Source organism: Gouania willdenowi, chromosome 15 (assembly GCF_900634775.1).
Source record: "Gouania willdenowi chromosome 15, fGouWil2.1, whole genome shotgun sequence".
In the NCBI taxonomy this organism is placed as follows: domain Eukaryota; kingdom Metazoa; phylum Chordata; class Actinopteri; order Blenniiformes; family Gobiesocidae; genus Gouania; species Gouania willdenowi.
In genome coordinates, this window is record NC_041058.1 from 20,023,573 (window position 1) to 20,045,440 (window position 21,868).

The window sequence follows — 21,868 nt, forward strand, 5'->3', positions numbered from 1 at the left end:
TGTATGTTCAATATTTGAAATACTACTGCGACGTGGGGGCCACATGTGCCTGATTTTGTGCTGTCCCTCCCAAAAACAAACCTAATGACTCCAAAAACACACAAAATGATCGAAAAACACTACAAAGGACAACAAAACAACAGCAAAGATACACAAAAATGACTCCATAAACATACAGAAATTACAACAAAACATACACAAAATTTCATCATACATTTTCTACAAAAACACGACAAAAAAAAAAAAAAAAAATACACAAAAATAACAGATGATCCAAGATAATAAGTTAAAATAAGGAACTTTATTTAATAACACTGTCAACATAAGGATTGTAAAGCCACTGGTAAAAAGGTAAACATGTAAACTGTATTTCTGGAATTCAATATAAAAAAAATAATTAATAAATAAAAAAAAGTTTCACAAATCTTAAACAGCCAACATGGATAATTAAAAAAGGGAACATGTAACCATAAACAATAAACTAATGCACTTCTTCAAGTGTTTTAATTTTGTAACATTACTGCTGATTGAAAAGTGGCAGCTTATAATATAGAAAGCACAGAGCAACAGAATCTCCACGCAGCAAAAAAAAGTTAATACATCATTATATACAAATTGACTGATGTCTATTAATCAGTGGTAGATAAAATCGTCCCGAATATTCGGCCCCACAGATTACTGGTCGGGCTCTAGTTGACTCAGTGTAAACATAACAATTTTTTTTAATTTTTTTTATTTATTTCTGATTTCATATAGGTAAGGTGCAGTAAATAGCAAAAATAAACAAATAGTCTAGTTCCTAGGTTCACAAAGTGAGGTACAGGTACCCCCAGGGGTATGCAAGTTGTCATAGAGGGTACATGAACAAAAGTTAAAAACAGCGTGACAGCATTGAAAACTAAAATATAAAGAGAGCAACAGTCAGGAGCCTACATGCATTGCCACAAAGTACACATTGGCCTCTGTAGACTGCCCTCTAGTGGTGACAGACAAACAATCTCAATAAGTGCAAATATGACGAGCGCTACATTGATTTACACTAGCAAAATGTGCTATCAAGACTTTGATGCCCTTTGCTACCACGTACTTGTGGGAAAGTGGATTTTTAGCTTTGACGAACATAAAAACAAAATTTGCATTAAAAACAATTTAAGACTCAGACTCTCAAATTCAGCAAAAACATTACTGAGTTCTGTGCATCCTCTCAACCTCACCCTTCTCATTAAAGTGGTAACGAGTTGTATGTCACGGATTCAGGTGATAAATATGTTGTATTAGTATTACTGATATGTATATTCAATAAACAAACATTTGGTAGATTTTTTTTCCCAAAACAAATTTTTGTTTCTCACAAAAAATGCCAGAATGCCAATTAATTAAATAAAGCGAACAAGTGATAATTCTGAATAAGAAGTTGTATTGTGTGCTTCAGGTTATTACTATTTTTTTTATTATTATATATTAATCCTAAACAGAAGATGTAAAATTCAGGGATACATTTCACTGGAGGGCTACACTGTATATGACATTACATTATTATGTTGTTAAGTGTGCAGGAGTAGGGGTGGCTTCGGTTAAATGTCTGAAGGGGTACGGGAGTGGGAAAAGTTTGGAAACCACTGTTGTAGTCCACATGTGTCAAACTCAAGGCCCGGGGGTCGAAGCCGGCTCTTTAGATCATCCAATTTGGCCCACAGAAGAAAGCAAAACAATTCAACAATTCAACAACTCAACAATTCAACAATTCAACAATTCAACAATGAGTCCTTGTGTAAATTACCAACCAATTCAGTTGTAGATATCTCCAAATCAATGCACAATTTCAATTAAACGCCGCAATTTATAGCAGGGCTCACATTTTCCCCACGCTTATATCACATTTTAAGGCCGTTTTCTTTTTTTTCTTTTCTTAATCTTAAACTGTTAAAATAACTTGAACATTTTCCCAAATTCTGCAATTTTTTTTTCAAATTATTTCACAAATTACATAAAAATGGGTCACAAAATCAAATAAATTGCAAGTGAAGGGACTGGGACTGATATCTATCACTTATTGCTTTACTATTATCAGTGCCATACATATTTAAACATTTTTTTAATACGTGAAAGTTCGAATTAGGCCAAAATGTTTAAATTACTAATTTCCCCACCTGAAAACTGCGGTCCAATTAAAAACTGCTCCATATTTGTCCCCTGAACTAAAATGAGTTTTAAACCCCTAATCTAGTCAGTGTGTGTTGTTGTCAGAGGTGACAAGTAACAAAGTATACTTGCTACTGTACTTAAGTCATTTTTTCTGGTATCTGTACTTAACTTGAATATTTTTTTTGGTGACTTTTTACTTTTACTTCCTATTTTTTTAAACAAATACCTGTACTTTCTACTCCTTACATTTTAAATGAACTTGTTACTTTGAAGACCTTCGAAGATAACACCACGACGTAAAAAGATTTAAAATTTTGGTAGTTAGAGCTTTTTTTGTGTTAGGCAGGCCCCTTAGTTTTATAGTTAACGTTACATTTTGTTTTGTTTTAAAATGTTTAACTCATAGCTGCTCTGGGTTTAGTTGAGCATTTGATTTATTTTCTTTAAATATTTTTGTGTACTAAATACTCCAGGTGTTCATAAAGATTAAGACATTTAATTTATTCATGTACCAGTTTTCTACAAGTTCTTAAAAATGTTAAACTCAAATATGCTGTGGGTTTAATGAAGAATTTGCAATTCTTTTTGAAAGTGTCTATTTGTACGGTTGCCGTACGGACAACCCCCAGGGCTATTGGTATGGTCTTAGTAAGGTTAGGGTTAGGTTGTAAACCAATATTGCAACATTTTTTAGGGTTAGAGTTAGGTTTAGTCTTGGTCACGCGACCTAAACCGGCCAATGACTGACCTATCACGTGACTTAAACTGGCCAAATAGGGGCGCTGCGTACGAATAGAATGTCGGTATATTGATACGGCAACAGTACAGATAGTCACTGCCTTATTTTTTTCCAGGAAAGTCATAATTATGGGAAACAAAGTCATAATTATGAGATAGAAAGTCATAATTATGAGATAGAAAGTCATAATTATGAGAAAGAAAGTCATAATTATGAGATAGAAAGTCATAATTATGAGATAGAAAGTCATAATTATGAGAAAGAAAGTCATAATTATGAGATAGACAGTCATAATTATGAGAAAGAAAGTCATAATTATGAGATAGAAAGTCATAATTATGAGAAAGAAAGTCATAATTATGAGATAGAAAGTCATAATTATGAGTTAGTAAAGTTATAATTATGAGAAAAAAGTCATAATTATGAGATACTTAAACACATTTACAGCAGCTTGTTCATGTGGTGAGCTGACACTGAGAGATGCTGATAAGACTATCAAAGACTACATTAGACGGGGCTTTACAAATGATGAAATACTTTGTTTGCTTGCAAATTCACATAGAAATATGCTGAGTAAACGCAACCTTGAAAAGATTCTTTACTAACTCTACTTTACTAACTTTGCTACTCATAATTATGACTACCTATCTCATAATTATGACTTTCTCATAATTATGACTTTCTTTCTCATAATTATGACTTTCTAACTCATAATTATGACTTTCCTTGGTGATTTTTTTGTTTTTTTTAGTGGCGGAAACGGGCTTCCATAAAAGTAAGGGAGCAACTTCAATTATTTGACTTTGACCAGAGTCATTTTGTATTGAAGTATCTATACTTTTACTTGAGTACTGAAGTCTGTTGTGCTGTAATCTAATGTGCTGTTTGTCAGTGTTTCCACTCTGTCCCGCCTCCACATGGACTCCCTCCTCTGACACGCAGACCTGAAGCACTTTGTACTCGTCCAGGCACTTTATTCACACACTGCTACAGCGGTGATGTCTGGGGATATTCTGAGGTGAATCGTTGGGTTTCTTTTGTTTTTGAGACGTGGCGGCTCTTTAAACGTTGCATGACATAAATCAGCACTTTGGATCCCTCCTAGCAGTGATCATGGAGAACAGGCTCCGACTGTGTCTCTGCGCCACAGCGCTGGCTTTTCTGCTTCACGTAGTGAATCCACTCAGCGGTAAGTGTTGTTTTTAACTCCGTCTCTCTCTCACTGCGTCTCAGCCTCGTAAGCATTTACAACTGATCCAGCAGCACGAGTTATAAACCACGTTTTATTCCTAAATCAAAATACTCTGTTACAGTTTTCACACGATGTAATTAAAATGATTAAAAAAAAACCTGTTTTTATTCAACCTGAAAAACAACATCAAACTAATAAATCATCCATGATCGAAAGTTTAGTTTAGGACAAAATGTTGTCATCTAAGTAACTATTTTTTTGTTTTAAAGAAAAGGTTCTATAACCTTCATTTGATTATCAACTAATTTCTAACAAATAGTTTAGAAAAAGAAGGCACATTATATTCTTTTTTTTTTTTTTTTTTTTTTTTGTCGGTGTAGGCTTTCTGTAAGGGATATAATTACAGTAAGTTCACTTTGCCTTCTTTTTTTTTTTTTTTAAATAAACACTACCGGTCAAAAGTTTTAGAACACCCTAATTTTTCCAGTTGTTTCTTGCAATTCAAGTCGTGCAAGTCCATTGAATAGCTTGAAATGGTAAAAAGGTAAGTACTGAACAGCCAGAGGTTAAAAAAAAGGTTTGGTTTTCCAAAACTAAAAAAAAAATAAAAAAAAATGTACATTTCAGAATTATACAAATAGGTCTTTTTCAGGGAACACAAAGTAGGTTAACAATTTAAAGCTGTTTTGCAGCATTGATGGTTGAATCAGCCTTAAAAGCTGGTGCTACTAATTCCTACAGGTGTTCCAACTTTTCTTGGTTACTAACAACTCCCTCTGTCTGCATAAAAGCAGTGGATGAGTCAAAAGTTTAGAATACGCTTTGGTCTATACATTTAGTCCATGATTTCTTTTTCAACTCAAATTGCTTATTTGTTCTATGCTTTCATTTCAGAGTGCAGTGACACAATAAACTGAATCATTTTCAGTAAAGAACTGGACAAAGTGTGGCGTTATAAAACTTTTGACTGGTAGTGTATGTTAAGGTTTTGTTTGAGAACTCGTAGGGACACATCAAGGCATATCACCTTTGAGGAAGACTGGCAGTTGACAGCAAAAACATGTCAGAAGATAAACATTTCCTGAAAAACCTTGTCTGAATTAACAAAACCTTAACATATGCTGTAAGGGATATGTACTGGTACATTTCTGGGATGAGGGTTTACTAATTACTTCAACTTATCATTATTGCTTAGATATTAGCTGTAATTTAATGGTAATTTATTGTTGTTACTATGTGTTTGACTGTAAATATGTTAGTAAAAGTTAGTTTATATACAGCACATCTCAAAAATTCAATCACTTCCATATTCAAAATAAAAAGCAACCACAAGGTACGCATGTTAACAGAAACATGTCAACAATAAGTAACGTATGTCCATTCTGCTAGATCTTTATGTTAGTTTTGAAAGCAGTGACAGAACATACAAATCTAATCTTAGATTCAAGTGAAGATCACTTGAGCCAAAGCCCCAAAGTCACTGTCTTGAGGTTTTAGCTTTGAAATGAGGATTCACAGACCTGTTTGGCTCTAAATGCAGCGTATATTGCGCTTATTAATTTCTAAATAAGGTTTTGGTGCATTTCTAATTTTCAAAGCAGGTGAAGAGAACAGGAACCGTTTTCGCCGGCCAACCAGAACCTCTGAACCTTTGATTGTACCAGCTCGGGTTTCCAGGGTTTATCTGAGCCCAGACCAGCTCAGACGTCTGCACTTCAAGCCCACCATCGGATCCATTCAGCTGTCGGAGGGACATGACGCCAAATTCAACTGTTCCATAGACATTCCTGATGCTAGGTTGGAGCCCATCATTGTGTGGGTGAAGAATGGCCAGGAGCTGGCTGCAAACAGTCAGGTGGTGGTCAACGAGCTGCGTACCATCACAGACGGGACCACAACACTTCTTTCTACCGTCATGTATGCAACACACAAAGTAAAATGTGAAATAAGACCTCAGTTAGCTGCATTTGCTAATGTTATCATGCACTCTATTACAGCCTTAATCACATTCAAAGAGTGGATGCTGGAGAATATCACTGCAGACTGAGCATCAACTCAATGATGGTGGTTTCCAAATCAATCGTTATAGAGGTCGAAGGTATGCCAAACTCCAACATGAGCGGTAAAAACATCTGTATTGTCGGTTCTGGATCAAAATGACACTTTACTGTCTTTGATGTCTTCATAGGATTACCAACGTTTATCAAACAGCCAGAGGACAAGAACATAACAAGAGGAAAACCTTTTTCACTGTCGTGTGAAGCGGTGGGACCTCCAGATCCCGTCCAAATCCGATGGTTTCGTGATGGATTACCCAATAGTGACTTGCATAACTCTCCCAGCAGCTACCACATATCAGGTGAGAGGCTGACCATGTATTCTGGTCACTTTTTAGTCACTCACACACAGAGGAAGGTTTGGCTTTTTACAATGGATCCATCCAATGTCTTGCTGTTGTCTTGGTGAATGATGGGAATGCTTTTGTTCTGTAGTAGACAGAGGGAGCACTAGTTTTTATTAGAGCTAGTTTGACGCTCAGTTGCATCCTTTGATTTATCATCAGTTTGGGTTTATCTGTTTGATATTTCTGTTCATTTTAATTGAGAAGTATTAAATTGTCTCCCCTTATCATAGAACATTAAACTGTTTTACAAGGGGAACCTATGTTTTGTAGTGAAATACTTAGAAGCAAAGCAACATTTTAGCTTGATATAAAACAACCAAGGTTTTCTTTGATGTATTTTGTCTTGTTATTGGCAGTGGAAACACAGATAAAGTAGTAATTGACCCTTTGGTGGCAAACTAAGTTAGAATTTCTGGGAAAAAGGCTCCCCACTTTGTCGGTGGTTTCTATTCTGCCTGGTCCCTGCTGCCTCAGCATCTGTACTATGCTTACCACAGTTAGATTTGCTACCACAGCTGTGTTTCTTTGGCTTGCATTGCTAAATGTTAACTGAAAACTTGTGAGAGGTCAGAGCTACTTGTCACACTACTGTGTTACTGGAGCAGTGAGGACACTGTGCTAGAGAAAGGGATTGAAATAATATATTCAATAGATTTTAGAGAATTAAAAAAAAAAAAAAAAAAAAATATATATATATATATATATATACAGTATATGTACGATATAGATGGATTCTGTAGTCAGGGACAACAGTTAGTTGGTATTGCTAAAAAGTAAATCCACCAATGCCAAGGTGAATAATTCATAATTCTAAATATTTAAATATGAGAGTCAAGAACAATTTGCAATGGTGTCATTTTTTTTATAGATGTGCATCCTAACTAGCATTTCATCAAATGCATTGAGGCTAAGGTTTTTGGAAGAGACATGGAAACTGGAATATGAGGTTAAAAAGATGTGCCACTACTAACCTTTGATCAGAGCCATGATATTGGTTATTCTCTGTAATACATTGACTAACACAACCATTCTCTCTTGGAAACATTAGAATCAAATCAAACTTGGGCTACTAAGGTTATTAAAAGGGAGAAAAGAGTCACAAGAAAGGAACACTTAAGCCAGTGGTTCCCAACCAGGGGTACATGTACCCTTAGGGGTGCTTCAACACACCTCAGGGGGTACACAGAAAGATTTGTCAATTACGTTTTTCTGAAATTATCAGACAGATTACGCTTGCTCACAGACATTTTCCTTATCTATCGATAATACATTGTGGCACAGCTCTTTAAAATACATTAAAAAAAGGTGAAGATCAACACCTAAAATGGTCAAAACATCAGAAAAAAATGAGTGAAGCTTTCAGACGAGCCTTCTGAGACAAATTAACAAAATAAAGGGGTACTCGCCTTAAGACAGAAAAGATAAGGGGTACATTGGACAAAAAGGTTGGGAAACACTGACTTAAGCAAACGCTTAGTTTCACCTAATTCCCCCAAAAATGAAGTTAATGCTTTTTTTAAAAATGACTAGTTATTGTTTATTTTAAATCATCCAAAATTGCAAATTATTATTGAGTTTTTTTTTTCTCCAACGTTTGAAATGATAGAACAGCTGTTTTTTTTTTTTTTATCCATTTAACAATCAGGTATTACTGAGCACAATATTTAGAAAATAACAGGATCCTAAAATCAACTCCCAGGTCAAATCAAGATTTCAGTTTTTCTTTTGTTTCACGCTTCTTAAAAGCAAACATTAAAAACCAGAAGTGTAACCTCTGCTCCTGCTGCTCTAAACCCATTATTTCCAGTTTACCACAGGCCATGCATTCCTGCTAGAACCAGCAAGTGCTCAACGCTGAGAGGGTTAACGGTTCAGAGCTGCGTGTGCAAGGGAATGGGGGGCTGTGCGGGGGTTGACCCCAGAGGAGGGGAGACAAAGACGGCATTCACAGGACGGCCCACTACAGCGCAGGGAGGGGCTGCAGGCTGGCAGAGCCAAATATTGGCCCTGTAGCACTGCGTAAACCCACTTTGCTACATGCTTAGCCAGTGTACACCATGTGTGTTGGGCTCTTGTGTGCTAAGTTTGGACTGATGTAAGCTAACTACAGTAGTCCAGCTGGTGTGGTAAAATGTTGGCTTATATTCTTGCTGGCAATCCTTCACCTCAAAGACGGGAACAACTTAACAAATGTCTACTTTGGGATGAAATAAGTATGTTGCCTATTCTAACTTAATCTTACTTTTTGGCAAAAAACTGCATATAATCATAAGATTTTAGTTTTTTAGATGGAAAAAGCAGGTGAAGGGTCATGAATGCGTTTATACAGTAGTTGTAGTGGCTCCCTGTTAAAAAAAAAAAAAGGGGAAAAACAGACATCTGAGGCAGACGTTCACAGGGGAAATGTAAATTTATAATTAAAGGGCTTCAAAGCCACAGTGCATCCAACACATGGTTCATGTTGTTTCTCACACACCAGTTTGTGTCTTGTGTATTTTTAGTAATGCACCTTGAAAGCACAAATAACCTTTCCTGTGCTTCATTTCCTCATTTTCTATAAAATCATTTGTTTTTAATATGAGGTGAAAAACACTTTTGAATGCATGCTTACATTGTCTTGATTTACCACAAGCATTTTTTTAATATAGTAAAATGCCCATTTTTACAGCTCTCTCTCACTCACGAAAGCTAAAATATTAGTGGAAAGTGTGATGCTTTTGTAATGGAAGCCACTGTTCTTGACCTTTCAGTTACACGAGGCGCCGACATAATAAATGCAACAATGTTTCATTGCAAAAGGGCCCAAGCTTTTCAAAGTGCAAGTAAACAGGCTTAAGGTTTTAGGTTGAGGCTGCATTCCTCTTCTCTCTTTGTGCCCGTGAAGAAAGTAAATTCCTGGTTTTATTTGGAACAACACACGGACACACTTTCTTTCTGTTTCCATGCAGACTGCCATTGGAATTGATCTTTTATGTTGATGATTAAATCAAAAGTTCAAAAATACGCTTGTCTGTGGCTGTAACTGATATCGATGATCTAATCAGTCCTGTGTGATGCTTTCTATTTTTGTGCAAATGATTGGATCGTTTCCAATGATGAGGTCAAAAAGTGAAGTACTTTTATCTGCTCCTGAGCAGAGGATGTTAAACTAATAGGGTTGTGATATCTCTTAGAATGTAAACAAAACATCCCAGGGGGGCTTCAGCCATCCCTCACAGTGATGAGCTTTGTGGAAAGGTTTCTGAGAGGCTGTGGAAAACAAAGCACAAAAGGAACATTATCATTCTCTAGTTCTTTTCTAACGGGGCAGATCTGTGACTGCTGAGAGACTCGAATTGTGTCCGAGAAAGGAGACCCAGTTGAAAGTCTTGGATTAGGTCCATAGAGACTCATTTCCACTCTTATTCAACTTTGACACCATAGTCAATTTTACTCATTGTTACGAATGATGGCGTTATTTCACGATGTCTGTTTGATATGGTTATTTTTCCTTTTAAGAATATCTATAATTTCATGGAGCGCTATATACCGTTTAAATTGCAGGTGTGGACGAATACACGCAGTTCAGCTGTGAAGCTCGTAACACAAAAGGTGTCAGCACATCCAGAGAAGCACACATCAACATCAAAGGTAAAACCGCATTACTTGAGGATAATAATGATACATTTTATGCTTTTTCGAACCTGTTTCATGGCTCAAAAATAATCCATAATGTTTGTTTTATTTTGTTGCCATTTCTTCTTAGTTCGTCCCAGTCCGGTGTTTAACCTAATTGTGACAGATAGGCAGTCTAATAAGTTGCTCCTCAGCTGGAATACTGGACACAATGGCTTCTCTTTGCTCACCAAATGTCAGGTCAGGGTAAGTATCTGTCTTCACATACAGTATCTTGATAGCTTTCAACATTGAAGAGCAAATAAGCCACTTTCTTTTTACTGAAAACTAATATATTTGTGTTTGATTCTTGTTCAACTCTTGACGTTTTAGTCTAGGTATTTAAATGTGACTTATTTTGTTGTGAAAAAAAAAAAGTCAAAGTGACTGCCCTCTATGGTTTAAAACCTGGCTATTATAATTTATATTTGCTATTGACCATGGTTTCTTACATCATGAGCCACCTCTTTTGGCCCCGCCCCTCCTATACAAGCTGTCGCAATCTGTGGCGAGTAGGTTGGATTGAGAAAATTGTGAATAGAGAGGTATAGTGAGTATTGAGTAGGGAGTTATTATAGCATAGATTGTTCTTTAGAGATGTTATAGCATAGACTGGGCGTGTCTTAACTGCTTCGGGAGCCCCGCCCATAATCAAGTCATTCTTTGAAAATCTAGCCTAAAGATGCACGCAAAAACACCAGTGTTTAGTTTCTGTTTAAAGGCAGACTTCACCCAAATACAAAGGCAGCTCAGCTAAAACTCTATTAAATGTGAACTTTACTATTAGGAATGAGTTTAGAAGCAACTTATGCAATAAAAAGCACTTTTAACACATGTTTGTGGAGGACATATTGAAGATTTACTCATTTTAGGTCGTTTTCCCTGTCACACTGAAAGGCATTGAAGCATTTGCAAGAAAATGATTGTGTTACTTGAATGCTGCACCGACTGCAATTTTAAAAGTCCAATTTCTTATTTCCTGTTGAAAGCAACGTCAAAATTTGACATATAATAAGTTTACATTGTTTAAGGATCTAGAAGATGCGTAATTTAGCACTTAAAAGTCAGATTTTAAATACTTTAGACTTTCTATGTAAGGGGAAATACGAAGTGTTTGTCTGACGTGACGACAACGTATGTGGACGCTGATTTGGTGAATTCTCCAAAATGGTGATGCCAACATATTACGGGACACTACATGTGTTTAAAGGCCTAAAGTTGATATAAATGCCTCCAAAAACAATTCTACAATTCTAACATGAATTAGTAACATTATTATTCAGGTTCAGCATTAATGTGATGGGTTGCATATCCTCTAGTACTGGTAATGTAGTTGAAGTCTGCAACTTTCTCTATGAATTAAAATTCCCTCCAATATGTAGCCCCTGAATTAGCTCAGTGGCACCTCATGCATGATGACAGCTGCTCTATTGCATTCTACAGGTTAAGGAGGTGAGTCAGAGGAAAGGAGAGGTGATGACAACCAGATTCATCAATGCCACAGTGCCGCCGTTTCACTGTGAAGTTACTGGACTTCAGGCCATGACGTGGTACAACATGAGCGTTTCCTGCAGCAATGAGGTGGGATGGTCTCCTGTCAGCACGTGGATCCAGAGCAACACCACTGAAGGAGGTACGCCAAGATTAAGCACGCATGTTACAGAGGATTGAAATACGTATAGCAAATATAATCTATGTTTCTAAATTATGCGTAAGGGTTTGAAAAACTATTGTCTTTGCTTCTGTATCTCATTAAGCCTATTACTTAATCTCCAGCATGTTTAGTGCAGAACTACCCACAACAATTTCCCTTCAGGAACGTGTAGTATTTGCTCAATGGCTTTCCTGAAGGGTCATGGAGGAAATAGGAGTGTCTCACTGAGAAAACAGAAAGTTTATTCTGGGTGGAGCTGCATCTAATTTCCTTCCTAAAGCCACCACAGGGGATATTTCAGTTGAAAGATCAGACATTCCACCAGGAAGTGACTACGTAGCGTTCTGTAATCAAAGAGCAGCCATTTCCATCATTGGTTAAGTGGTGAAACTCCTTGTGAGGAATATTAGAGCTTTTTTTTTTTTTAAATCAAAGTGTCTTTTTATCTCAGTGCCATCAGTTTATCCACGAAACGTCACTGTGCAGCTCAACGAGTCGTGGCTGGTGATCCGATGGAAGCCTCCACCGGCTGACAAAATAAATGGCATTCTGAAAGGTTATGATGTCATTGTGCGATATGGCACTCAAGAGAAGAAGGTGAGTGCATCTGCAACGTGTGAAAGACATCTTTAACCCTCTGGAATCCAGGGTATAGCTGGCCGTACTTTTGATTTTTCCTTTATATCGCACCATAAAAATGGTTTAGGTTACCTTGTTTGATATCATTTTTTTTTCAGCACAACTTCAGCTGTATGAATTTACAGTTAATTGATAATTTTGACATATTGTATAAACACAGTGAACTTTAAATCACACGAAACACCAAATTTGAGTAGGAAAAAAAAAATGGATCTTTTTACTGTGAAAACCACAAATATGTTTAACAAACTGATTTGATGAATGGGAATGCAAATATAAAGTAATTATCAATAACATTTGTACAAGTTTACAAAAAAAACAAGTTGTATGCAACAATTTACATGAAAAAGCAGGCGTTTTTCCACAAATAATAATATAATATATAATTTAGGTTATTTCTTTAATTTTTTCACACATTAATCCTAAAAAAACAGTTTTTATAAAAAAAATTACATCTAAATTGACAAAGTTCCGAGTGTGAGTTGTCAATGTGTGTGAGAAATTGCTTTGACAATAGTGCTTATTAATGTCATATTCTTTGTGTATTTAATCATCATGTCGTTTCCACGCAGTCATACTGGTGTTACTGCGTAGTTCGCTCTGGTACAATTGTGTGTTTCCCGTCCATCCTGTGCGTGTCATGTTTTGGAGGAAGCTGATTCTATGAAAAGTGACCACTAGTGTTTTTCCCCGTGCTGCATGCCTCCTTTGAGTCATCACAAAGCAAACGCACCATGAATACAATGGAATGTGTACCTTAAAAAAATGCATTGTTCAGTCGGATGGTGAATGATGTCATTACGATAGCATTGACTGAAAATATGCATAAAGGAAAATAGTTAATTCCTAACAGTGATAGTGTAGAATTAGGATATACAGTAGTTGCGTAAAACTTAAGTATGCATTAATAAAAAGAACCATTGCCTTCTTATAGCTTCATATTTCTTAATGTAAAAATGGGGATGTTGAGAGGTTTCACTAAATAATTCCTATAATTTCTGAGAGTTCATTGCAGCAGGATGGACACTATTGACATCATGAGGTCAGCATTCACTGTCAGCACTTTGCTAAAGCTGAGCAGCCGTGGAAGCTACCATGCAGTGTTGTGAAATACAGGGCAGTGTATGTCACATGCTCCCTCTCTTTCAGCACATGAGACGGCAGTTGTGTGTTCTCGTCTTTAGTCTCAGGACTTTCAACATCCTGTTATTTTGAACTTTAAAAAAAAAAAAAAAAATTGCTTATTGTGCCATAGTTGTCCAGCTTGTTATTGGTTTTTTTTCCTGTATGTTATATTATTTTTTAGGTGTGAATAGTGTACCCCAAAACATTAGCCCTATAGGTGGGGGAGGGAACATTTTTGCTGACTCACTTTACGGTACAATAAAAAGCTCTGCAACCTGTGGCACATCTCCTCATCCAACGTTCAACTTCCTCCATTAATATAATGTTTAGTCTCGGATCATGTCAAAACATCAAACCCTGTTATTCACTTTAATCTTTGTTGTGTGTTGTTTTAGGAACACAGTTATACTACTACAGCCTTGGTGGCTCTACAGGAATTCAACACCACCTACAGTGTGGAGGTGGCAGCCTGCACACAGGCAGGGAGCGGCATGGTCAGCCCCCCAGTCTTGTTGTTTGTACCAGAAGACAGTAAGTGGCTCTGCTGATCGATACCAATCAAATAAATGGCTAATAATAATAATATTAATAATAATAAGAAGAAGAATCCGAAATTACTTTAGTAAACCCTGAGGGGTAATTAGAATGGCAAAGAGCAGCATATTAAAAAACAACATGAATAATAATAATTATACACACACGCAGAAAATAAAATGTGCAAATGAAAGATAAGGTGCAAAAATATTAAAAAAATAATAATTAATACAAATAAGTAAAGTATATAAACATATTAAACACAGTTTTTAGTCCATGGCAGGCCAGCTGTAGTGGAAGAAAAAAGTCAGATTATTTACAAATATATAATAATTCGCTGTTTTCACATTAACATTTTTTATTATTTTTAACTAAATCAGAATCAGCTATATTTGCCAAGTAGAGTTTTTAGATAATACAAGGAATTTTACTTGGTGGATGGTGTGGGAAAAACACCCAAAAACAAATCTGAAGCAGTATAATAATAATAAGAATAAATTTAAAAGATGAAAATAAAAACAATTATGTGTTCATTATAATTTTATATTGTATTCCATATATTGTGCTATATAATTCCAACTTCCACATTAATAGAAAAAAAATAGATTGTATTTAAAACGCCAAGCAAATAAATGCATTATATTACTGCTCTATGATGTGATATAGTATTATTTCCCCCCACATTAACTGCAAGATTTGAAAATATTAACCACATTGAATATTTTTGATCATTTATACAAAACACTTACATGAAAGCACATCAGTCTGCAAACCATGTATTATTAGGAATATTAACAGCAATTAACAAAATAAAATAACACAAAAAAGTAGTAGTGCAGTCGGCAAGTTGGAGGAGAGAGAGGACTTAGCAGTACTTTGAACCAGTACAACTTTCAGATCCATCCAAAGTCCCTCCCACAGAGGAGGCTGGAATGTAAACCACACACTTCATAAAGAAGTCGTCTGCTACTTTGTAATAAAACAACACCAACCAAGGAGCGTTTGGTGTCTTCGCTCTTCCTACTGAGCTCCATAGGCACACTACCTTTGCTGTGGCTCAGCCACGTTGTGTCACGCTGCTGTGATCACACACTCTTCCGATCACCTGGTGTAAATAAAAGTCCTCACATGAGACTAAATGTTGACGTTGTGTCCCCCCTTCAAATTTGTGGCGACTCAAACAAGCCTGGGCCGTAACACGGAGGTATCGGCTTTCGGAGACGCGAAGTGGAAGAGGGCGGGAGCTGTGATCGACAGCTGTCAGACAGTCCATCAAACACAATCCTGGCTCTGATTGGTTCTTTTTGCTCGGTCGCGGCGTATTCTGGCAATTTGCATTAGGAGCAGTGGGTGGGACTTAATGAGCCTGTTGTTTTTGTGTTTTTTTTTTTTTGTTTTTTACAAATTACTTGTTTCATGTAATGCTGTCTTTACATAGTGACAGTTTCAGCAAATATGACAAAAAGTCACTTTTATAAGAGTTACCAACTGCACCTTTAACAACTCTAAAAACAACTTTAAAAATCTAACTGAAACAACTGACCAAGGTTTGTTGATTATATTTGTTACAAGATAACATTATAAATAAATCCTCTTCATCCCAACTGACATAGAGTAGTTAAATGGCTGAAAAGGGCATGTGTTGTTGTTGATGTTACAATGCTTTCTCCCTTTCTGTCCCAGGGTCCCACGTGTCGCCCTCAGCCAGCCCAGACACTGGGGCTCCCTACTCTGTCTACGTGGTGCTGGCTGTGGTCCTTGGCCTCTGTGTGCTGCTGATTACCCTTTGGGCTGCTGTCTGTGTTCGCAACAGGACTACCGGTTCTTGGTTTGTGTACGTTGACAGAAGCTCAATACATGATGAGATTATCTGTTAGTTTCTCTGTGTTTGTGACCCTACAGGCTTCACTTTGATTAAAACCCTGAACCTATGGACTTTACACTGAGCGCTGGATTTAAAGAGCTGAGGACTGTCAGTTCCTGTGACTAAACTGCCATTACATGTACTTTATTATTGTTATTGCCCCTGGAGACGTATGATGCATGTGCAGCTGTACAGACAGAGAGGAGGCTGCTGTTGGATGAAGTCTGTGACTCAGCCATTTCAGTCAGAATATGGATTGGAATGTGTCACTGCTGCAACTCTCTATCACCACTGTTTCCTTTTCATTTCAGCCCTTGTTTGTATCTTTTACTTAAACTAATCACAGCAGAGGGAAGTCAAAATTACTGCCTCGTTAATTTATCTTTTCTTCTACTCTGTCTCCCCCTGCAGGAGGATGTTTGGAGGTGAAGAAAAACTGCAACCCATAATAGAATACACAAACCAGAGGTCCTACAATCGATCAGCCATAGGAGTCACACGTATGTTCTGCTGGTTGACTGTGCACCATACCCCCTAAATATTTTTGATTGATTAAATAATTGTTGTAAATTACATTTTTTGAAAAACAATTACTGTATTTCCACTAGGCCTGGGCAATATATCGAGATTCAAGATATATCGAGATTTCTACTTTGGCGATATAGAAAATTCCAATGTTGCCTATAACAATATGTCTTTATTCTATAGCTTATTTGTATTAAAATACTCATTTGAGGAGTGGCTGCTTTCACTACTTCTCATAACGACATGAAAAGCACAGTTAGATGGATTTCTGAGTGCATCCTAACCCAGACCTTCTCCTAAACAAGCCACACTACAGAATTTACTCACACGTGCTGTCCCTTATTAATAATAATATTAATACCAATATTGATAATTATAATAACACTTAAGAAAAACTGAATAAAAACAATAGTGCAATACAATAAAAACTGAATAATACAAAAAAAAGGAGAAAAAGAGTAGAATGGAGAAAAAGACTAAAGTGGCACATATTGGTATTTTACATCAGCAAATTTAAATTGGATTGTCTTTTTGGTAAGACTTTATTGTGTTAAAAATACCAAGATTTATATTATATATCATCATTTTGAGATAAAAAATATCAAAATACGAGTTTTGGTCCATATCGCCCAGCCCTAATATACAGACTTTATTGTACACAAATATGTATTGGGATATTTAAAAAATAAAATAAAAATCCTGTGGATTTATTTCATTCGTGCAAACAATTTAAAAAATATATAAGTTCTTCAACCATAAAATCTATAATCTCTTTAATACAGTGGTAACTGAGTATAACCTGTTGATTCATATTTGGCTCCTTTGTCTGCAGTGGAGAACCTCGGTGTCAGTGAGGAACTCCAAAACAAACTTCAGGATGTGATGGTGACGAGAAACTTGCTTTCCATTGGGAAAATTCTTGGAGAGGGTAAGAAGAAAATTACACTTCCGTACATTTATGACACTTTATTGGAACCTGTTTGCATTGCCGGTTAATCACACGCACAAATATGTGTCCTAAGTAATATTTCTTTGCTTGTTTGACCAGGTGAGTTTGGCTCAGTGGTGGAGGGACATTTAAGACGACCTGACGGCTCGTCAGAAAGAGTTGCCGTAAAGACCATGAAATGTGAGTCTTACTGCGTTCAGACTTTAAATAAGTCTTTAAATTTGTACAAAATTCATAACAAGTAGAGCATGTTTTCCTCTTTTCTCACAGTGGACAGTTTCTCCCAAAGGGAGATTGAAGAGTTTCTGAATGAGGCGGCCTGCATGAAAGATTTCAACCACCCAAATGTTATCAAACTGCTTGGTAGGTTTAGGTTTTTTTAAGCCGTGTTTTACTTTTTTAAAGCAATCCTCGGTCCTTTAAGATATATTTGCAATATTTCATGTGGATTTTCACACACCAGCTGTGTGCTTGGAAGTTGGCTCCGAACATTTCCCCAAGCCCATGGTAATCCTGCCTTTCATGAAATATGGAGATCTACATAGTTTCCTTCTGCGCTCGCGACTGGGAGAAGGTCCTGTGGTAAGATGTCATCTTATTGCATGGCAGCAATAAAAAAAACATAATCTTAACATTATAGGAAGACGTAAACATAGAAACTATTTATTACATTTTTCTGTTTTGCATTTTTCAGTTTTTGCCAACTCAGACACTCCTGAAGTTCATGGTTGACATTGCTTTGGGTATGGAGTATCTCAGTGGTCGTAACTTTCTGCATCGTGACCTGGCTGCACGCAACTGCATGTGGGTGTCTATAATAAAAACATACCATCCATCCATTCATCCATTCATCCATCCATGCCTTGATGACACTTCTTTGATGCAGTTGTTTTTTTCCTCCTAAACAGTGTTACGTTTGTTTATTAATATTTTATGCAATAGAGTATATCAAGAACCGTTTTTCCCCAGGCAAACACTTGACTAAGTCTATATGAATAAATACTAGTTGACCTAATCCTCTACTTCCAAGTTACCAGTAGTTAGTTTAAATGTTTTTTTTTTCATTTCAGTGATTGAAACTAGACAAAAAGCAAAATCAATTGTGATAAATACACTTTCTCTATGATTAATACTCCATTCATCCATCCATTTTCAGACCCGCTTGTTCCTGTTTTCAGGGTCGCGAGGGATTATTATATTTATTATTATTATTATATTTTCGTTCATTCATTTTTGTCAAAAGACCAAAACACAAATGTTTTGTTAAATTTGCCGGAGCAGGGGTGGTGTGTAGCTCAGTGGGTTGAGCGCCCGCCCCATGTACGGAGGCTATAGTTCCTCACCTGTAGCTGGTCCCAGGTTCGATTCCCGGCTTGGGACCCTTTGCTGCATGTCATTCCCTGCTCTCTCTAATCCCTTTCCTGTCGAGCAACTGTCATATAAAGGCCACTAGAGCCCAAAAAATCCTTTAAAAAAAAAAAAAAAAAAAAAAAAAAAAATTTGCCGGAGCAGGTCCTCAGAAAAGACATTTTGCAACACTTGTTGAATGTGTAATTGGTAGTTTTAGGCCCCTGCATCGTCGCTAAAATTCTAAATTATTTATTTTGTTTTGATGGTTTTTATGGTGAGATTGATCAACACCAATAAGATAAAACAATTTAATGTGTCAGACTAAAAATTGGGGGTATATTAAATGTGTATTCTGACTTTTTAACCCAGGTTTTGCTAAAACATGTTGGTCTGATTTGCTTGCAGGCTGCGGGATGATATGACAGTCTGTGTAGCAGATTTTGGATTATCTAAAAAGATCTACAGTGGCGATTATTACCGACAGGGCAGGATAGCCAAAATGCCTGTGAAATGGATTGCAGTGGAGAGTCTGGCAGACAGAGTATTTACAGTAAAAAGTGATGTGGTAAGTACAAACTGTATACATTTTTCACTGTATTTTTACTGTGTCTGCATGATCTGACTGTATCGCTTCCTTTTTGCTTTTCTATACTTTATCTGATCTGATAAAAGTAAGAAATACGAATAAAACTGGGTTCCAGATAAAAGATGAAGCCTAAAAGGAACACATTTTTAATGTCTTACAGTGGGCATTTGGTGTTACTATGTGGGAAATAGCAACACGAGGCATGACACCCTATCCAGGAGTGCAAAACCATGAGATTTACGATCATCTTGTTGAAGGACACCGACTGAAGCAGCCATCAGAGTGTTTGGATGAACTGTAAGTTTTCCTTCTCCTCCACACAAGTGTTTCATAGTTTTAGAGTTAACCATTTCAAACTTCAGACAGCAGATGAAAGGAAAGACAACAACCATCTGCGTCGAAATCTGCCAAAAAAAGTGTGAAAACTCATCACTAATCTTTTTAATCATGTCAATATGTTTCACAGCAAATTGAAAGTATTTTGTTTCTAAAGTGGTTTCCATTGACTCCACTTCATTTCCTTCTTTTTGGCATCGTAGACGTGCTTCTGCAATATGTTCTTTTGATTGAAATGCAAATATGTTTTTTATTTGTCCATGATTTTATTTTTTTTAAATCCCAAGTTGAAAAACTTCCCCTTTTGAAACCACGCGCCTACATTAAAATCATAACTTTTGAAATCCTGCATCGCAAATGTGTTTTTCTGGTAGAATTAGGGATTGCAAATTTGTAGTTTAATGTAATCAATGTTTCTGAAATGAGGAAATTGATAATCTATGTATCATTCAGATCTTTCTGCTTTACATTTTTTTTAATTTTTTTTTAGATAATACATATTAGCATACAATTGTCTTGTGTTTTAATGCCATTCTTAGTTGTCAGTTATTGCCTTAAAAGCTTCAAGAAGATAAACACAGGCAAGTGTAGCACAAACCTTATAAATAAATAAATAGAACACAACACAAAGTACAGCCTCAAATTTTAATACAAATACTTCAAAATATTACAACATTTATCAATATTTATATTTATTTATTTATTGAAACTACCATAAACATCTAATATTCGCAGTAGGTATCATTCGTTTTGCTCTTTATAGTTTTCTAGGGGAATTGTCTTGAACTATTGTATGTTAACTCGTACATACACAGCCTAAATCAGGGGTGTCAAACTCATTTTAGTTCAGGGCCAAATACGGAACTGTTTCATCTCAAGTGGGCCACAGATTTTATGTGGGAAAACGAAGCGTTTTGACATTATTGTGACCTAGTTTGCACTTGCACTACGTAAACATAAAATACTGAATATCGACGACATCCAAGCAATAAGTGATAGATATCAGTCACATCAGGATCTCTACTTAAAATTTCTTAGATTCTTTGACTAATTTCTATGAAATTAAGGGAAATATTACGTAACAACTTGAAGAAAATTGAAAGATTTGGTGAGAATTTTGAGTTTTTTTCAACTTTCTCAAATTAATACACTGTTAGCCCCTGCAAATATAGTTGAGTTTTATTCTTACAGTCATTATTGTTTCCTCTGTCATTTTTACTTCCTCCTGCGGGCCGAATTGGTTGCTCCAAAGGGCCGGATTTGGCCCCCGGGCCATGAGTTTGACACTGGTGGCCTAAAGTGTTGGATTGACTTTTTTAAAAGTCAAATTTACACATTCAATATGTGTTGAATACTCAAATGTGTCATCTGCTTCCAGGTATGAGATCATGTACAGCTGCTGGCGGGCGGATCCCCTTGATCGACCGTTTTTCCCCCAACTGCGTGAAATGTTGGAAAAACTTGTGGAAAAGCTCCCAGATTCATCCAGCAAGGAAGATATCATTTATATTAACACCAGCTTTCCTGAGGAGGACCCTGACGGTGACCTGCCTCCTGCTGAGCCCTCTGTGTTCAGTTCCTCGCCCTCATGCAGTTACACAGCAGCTGATAACACAGTGGTCACTGCAGACATTCATGGGAGCCCAGAGGAGGAGGATGGGGACAATGATCGTTACGTTGTAGTGATCTCTGATCCTTCCCTCAGATCTGCCAGAGTAAACACCCCGCTGTTGTCTCGTGTTTATTCAAATCAAGAAGACGGTGACACTAATGTAGCAACAACAGACCGTGGCTCGAGTGACTCTACATTTCTGCTATAACGAAAGGTTATTCTCTGTCGCAGAGTCATCATCTGTACTAATCGTTTTGCCTCGTTGCACTGAGAGCACCTTCACGTTTTCTGTTTTAGACATGCTGCAGTAATGCTTCATTGGTAATGTTATACTTCCAGTGACCAGCCTAAATATTAGTGTTGGGGAACATGAAAGAATGTCACCAGTAAACATGTTACATAAGCTCAAGAAACACTGGACTGTGAAAAAAAAGTTAACTGTACAAAAATGAGTGTTGTGTAAATATTGACATGTACAGAAATATATAAAATGATCTTGTTTTGTCAAAATGGTATTTTGTTTTTAAAATATTTTTGGACTTGAAAAGTATTTTCTAAAG

The 21,868-nt window shown here is 36.6% G+C and overlaps 1 protein-coding gene across 2 annotated transcripts; it reads left to right on the forward strand.

The window, feature by feature from the left end:
* Window positions 1-3,809: 3,809 nt before the first annotated feature.
* Window positions 3,810-21,818, forward strand: mertka (c-mer proto-oncogene tyrosine kinase a). 2 transcript variants are annotated; one of them, XM_028469350.1, is made up of 19 exons: window positions 3,810-4,073; window positions 5,675-5,993; window positions 6,074-6,174; window positions 6,265-6,435; window positions 10,024-10,110; window positions 10,226-10,341; window positions 11,578-11,767; window positions 12,240-12,385; window positions 13,948-14,083; window positions 15,770-15,920; window positions 16,362-16,450; window positions 17,308-17,403; window positions 17,524-17,604; window positions 17,695-17,787; window positions 17,888-18,006; window positions 18,119-18,228; window positions 19,180-19,339; window positions 19,521-19,657; window positions 21,075-21,818. In XM_028469350.1, exons 1-19 carry the CDS (start codon window positions 3,998-4,000, stop codon window positions 21,514-21,516), a joined length of 2,820 nt encoding a protein of 939 aa, XP_028325151.1. In that variant the 5' UTR covers window positions 3,810-3,997; the 3' UTR covers window positions 21,517-21,818. The 2 variants fall into 2 exon arrangements, with proteins under 2 accessions (XP_028325151.1, XP_028325152.1); XM_028469351.1 differs by having other exon boundaries at window positions 5,678-5,993.
* The last annotated feature ends 50 nt before the right edge of the window (window positions 21,819-21,868 follow it).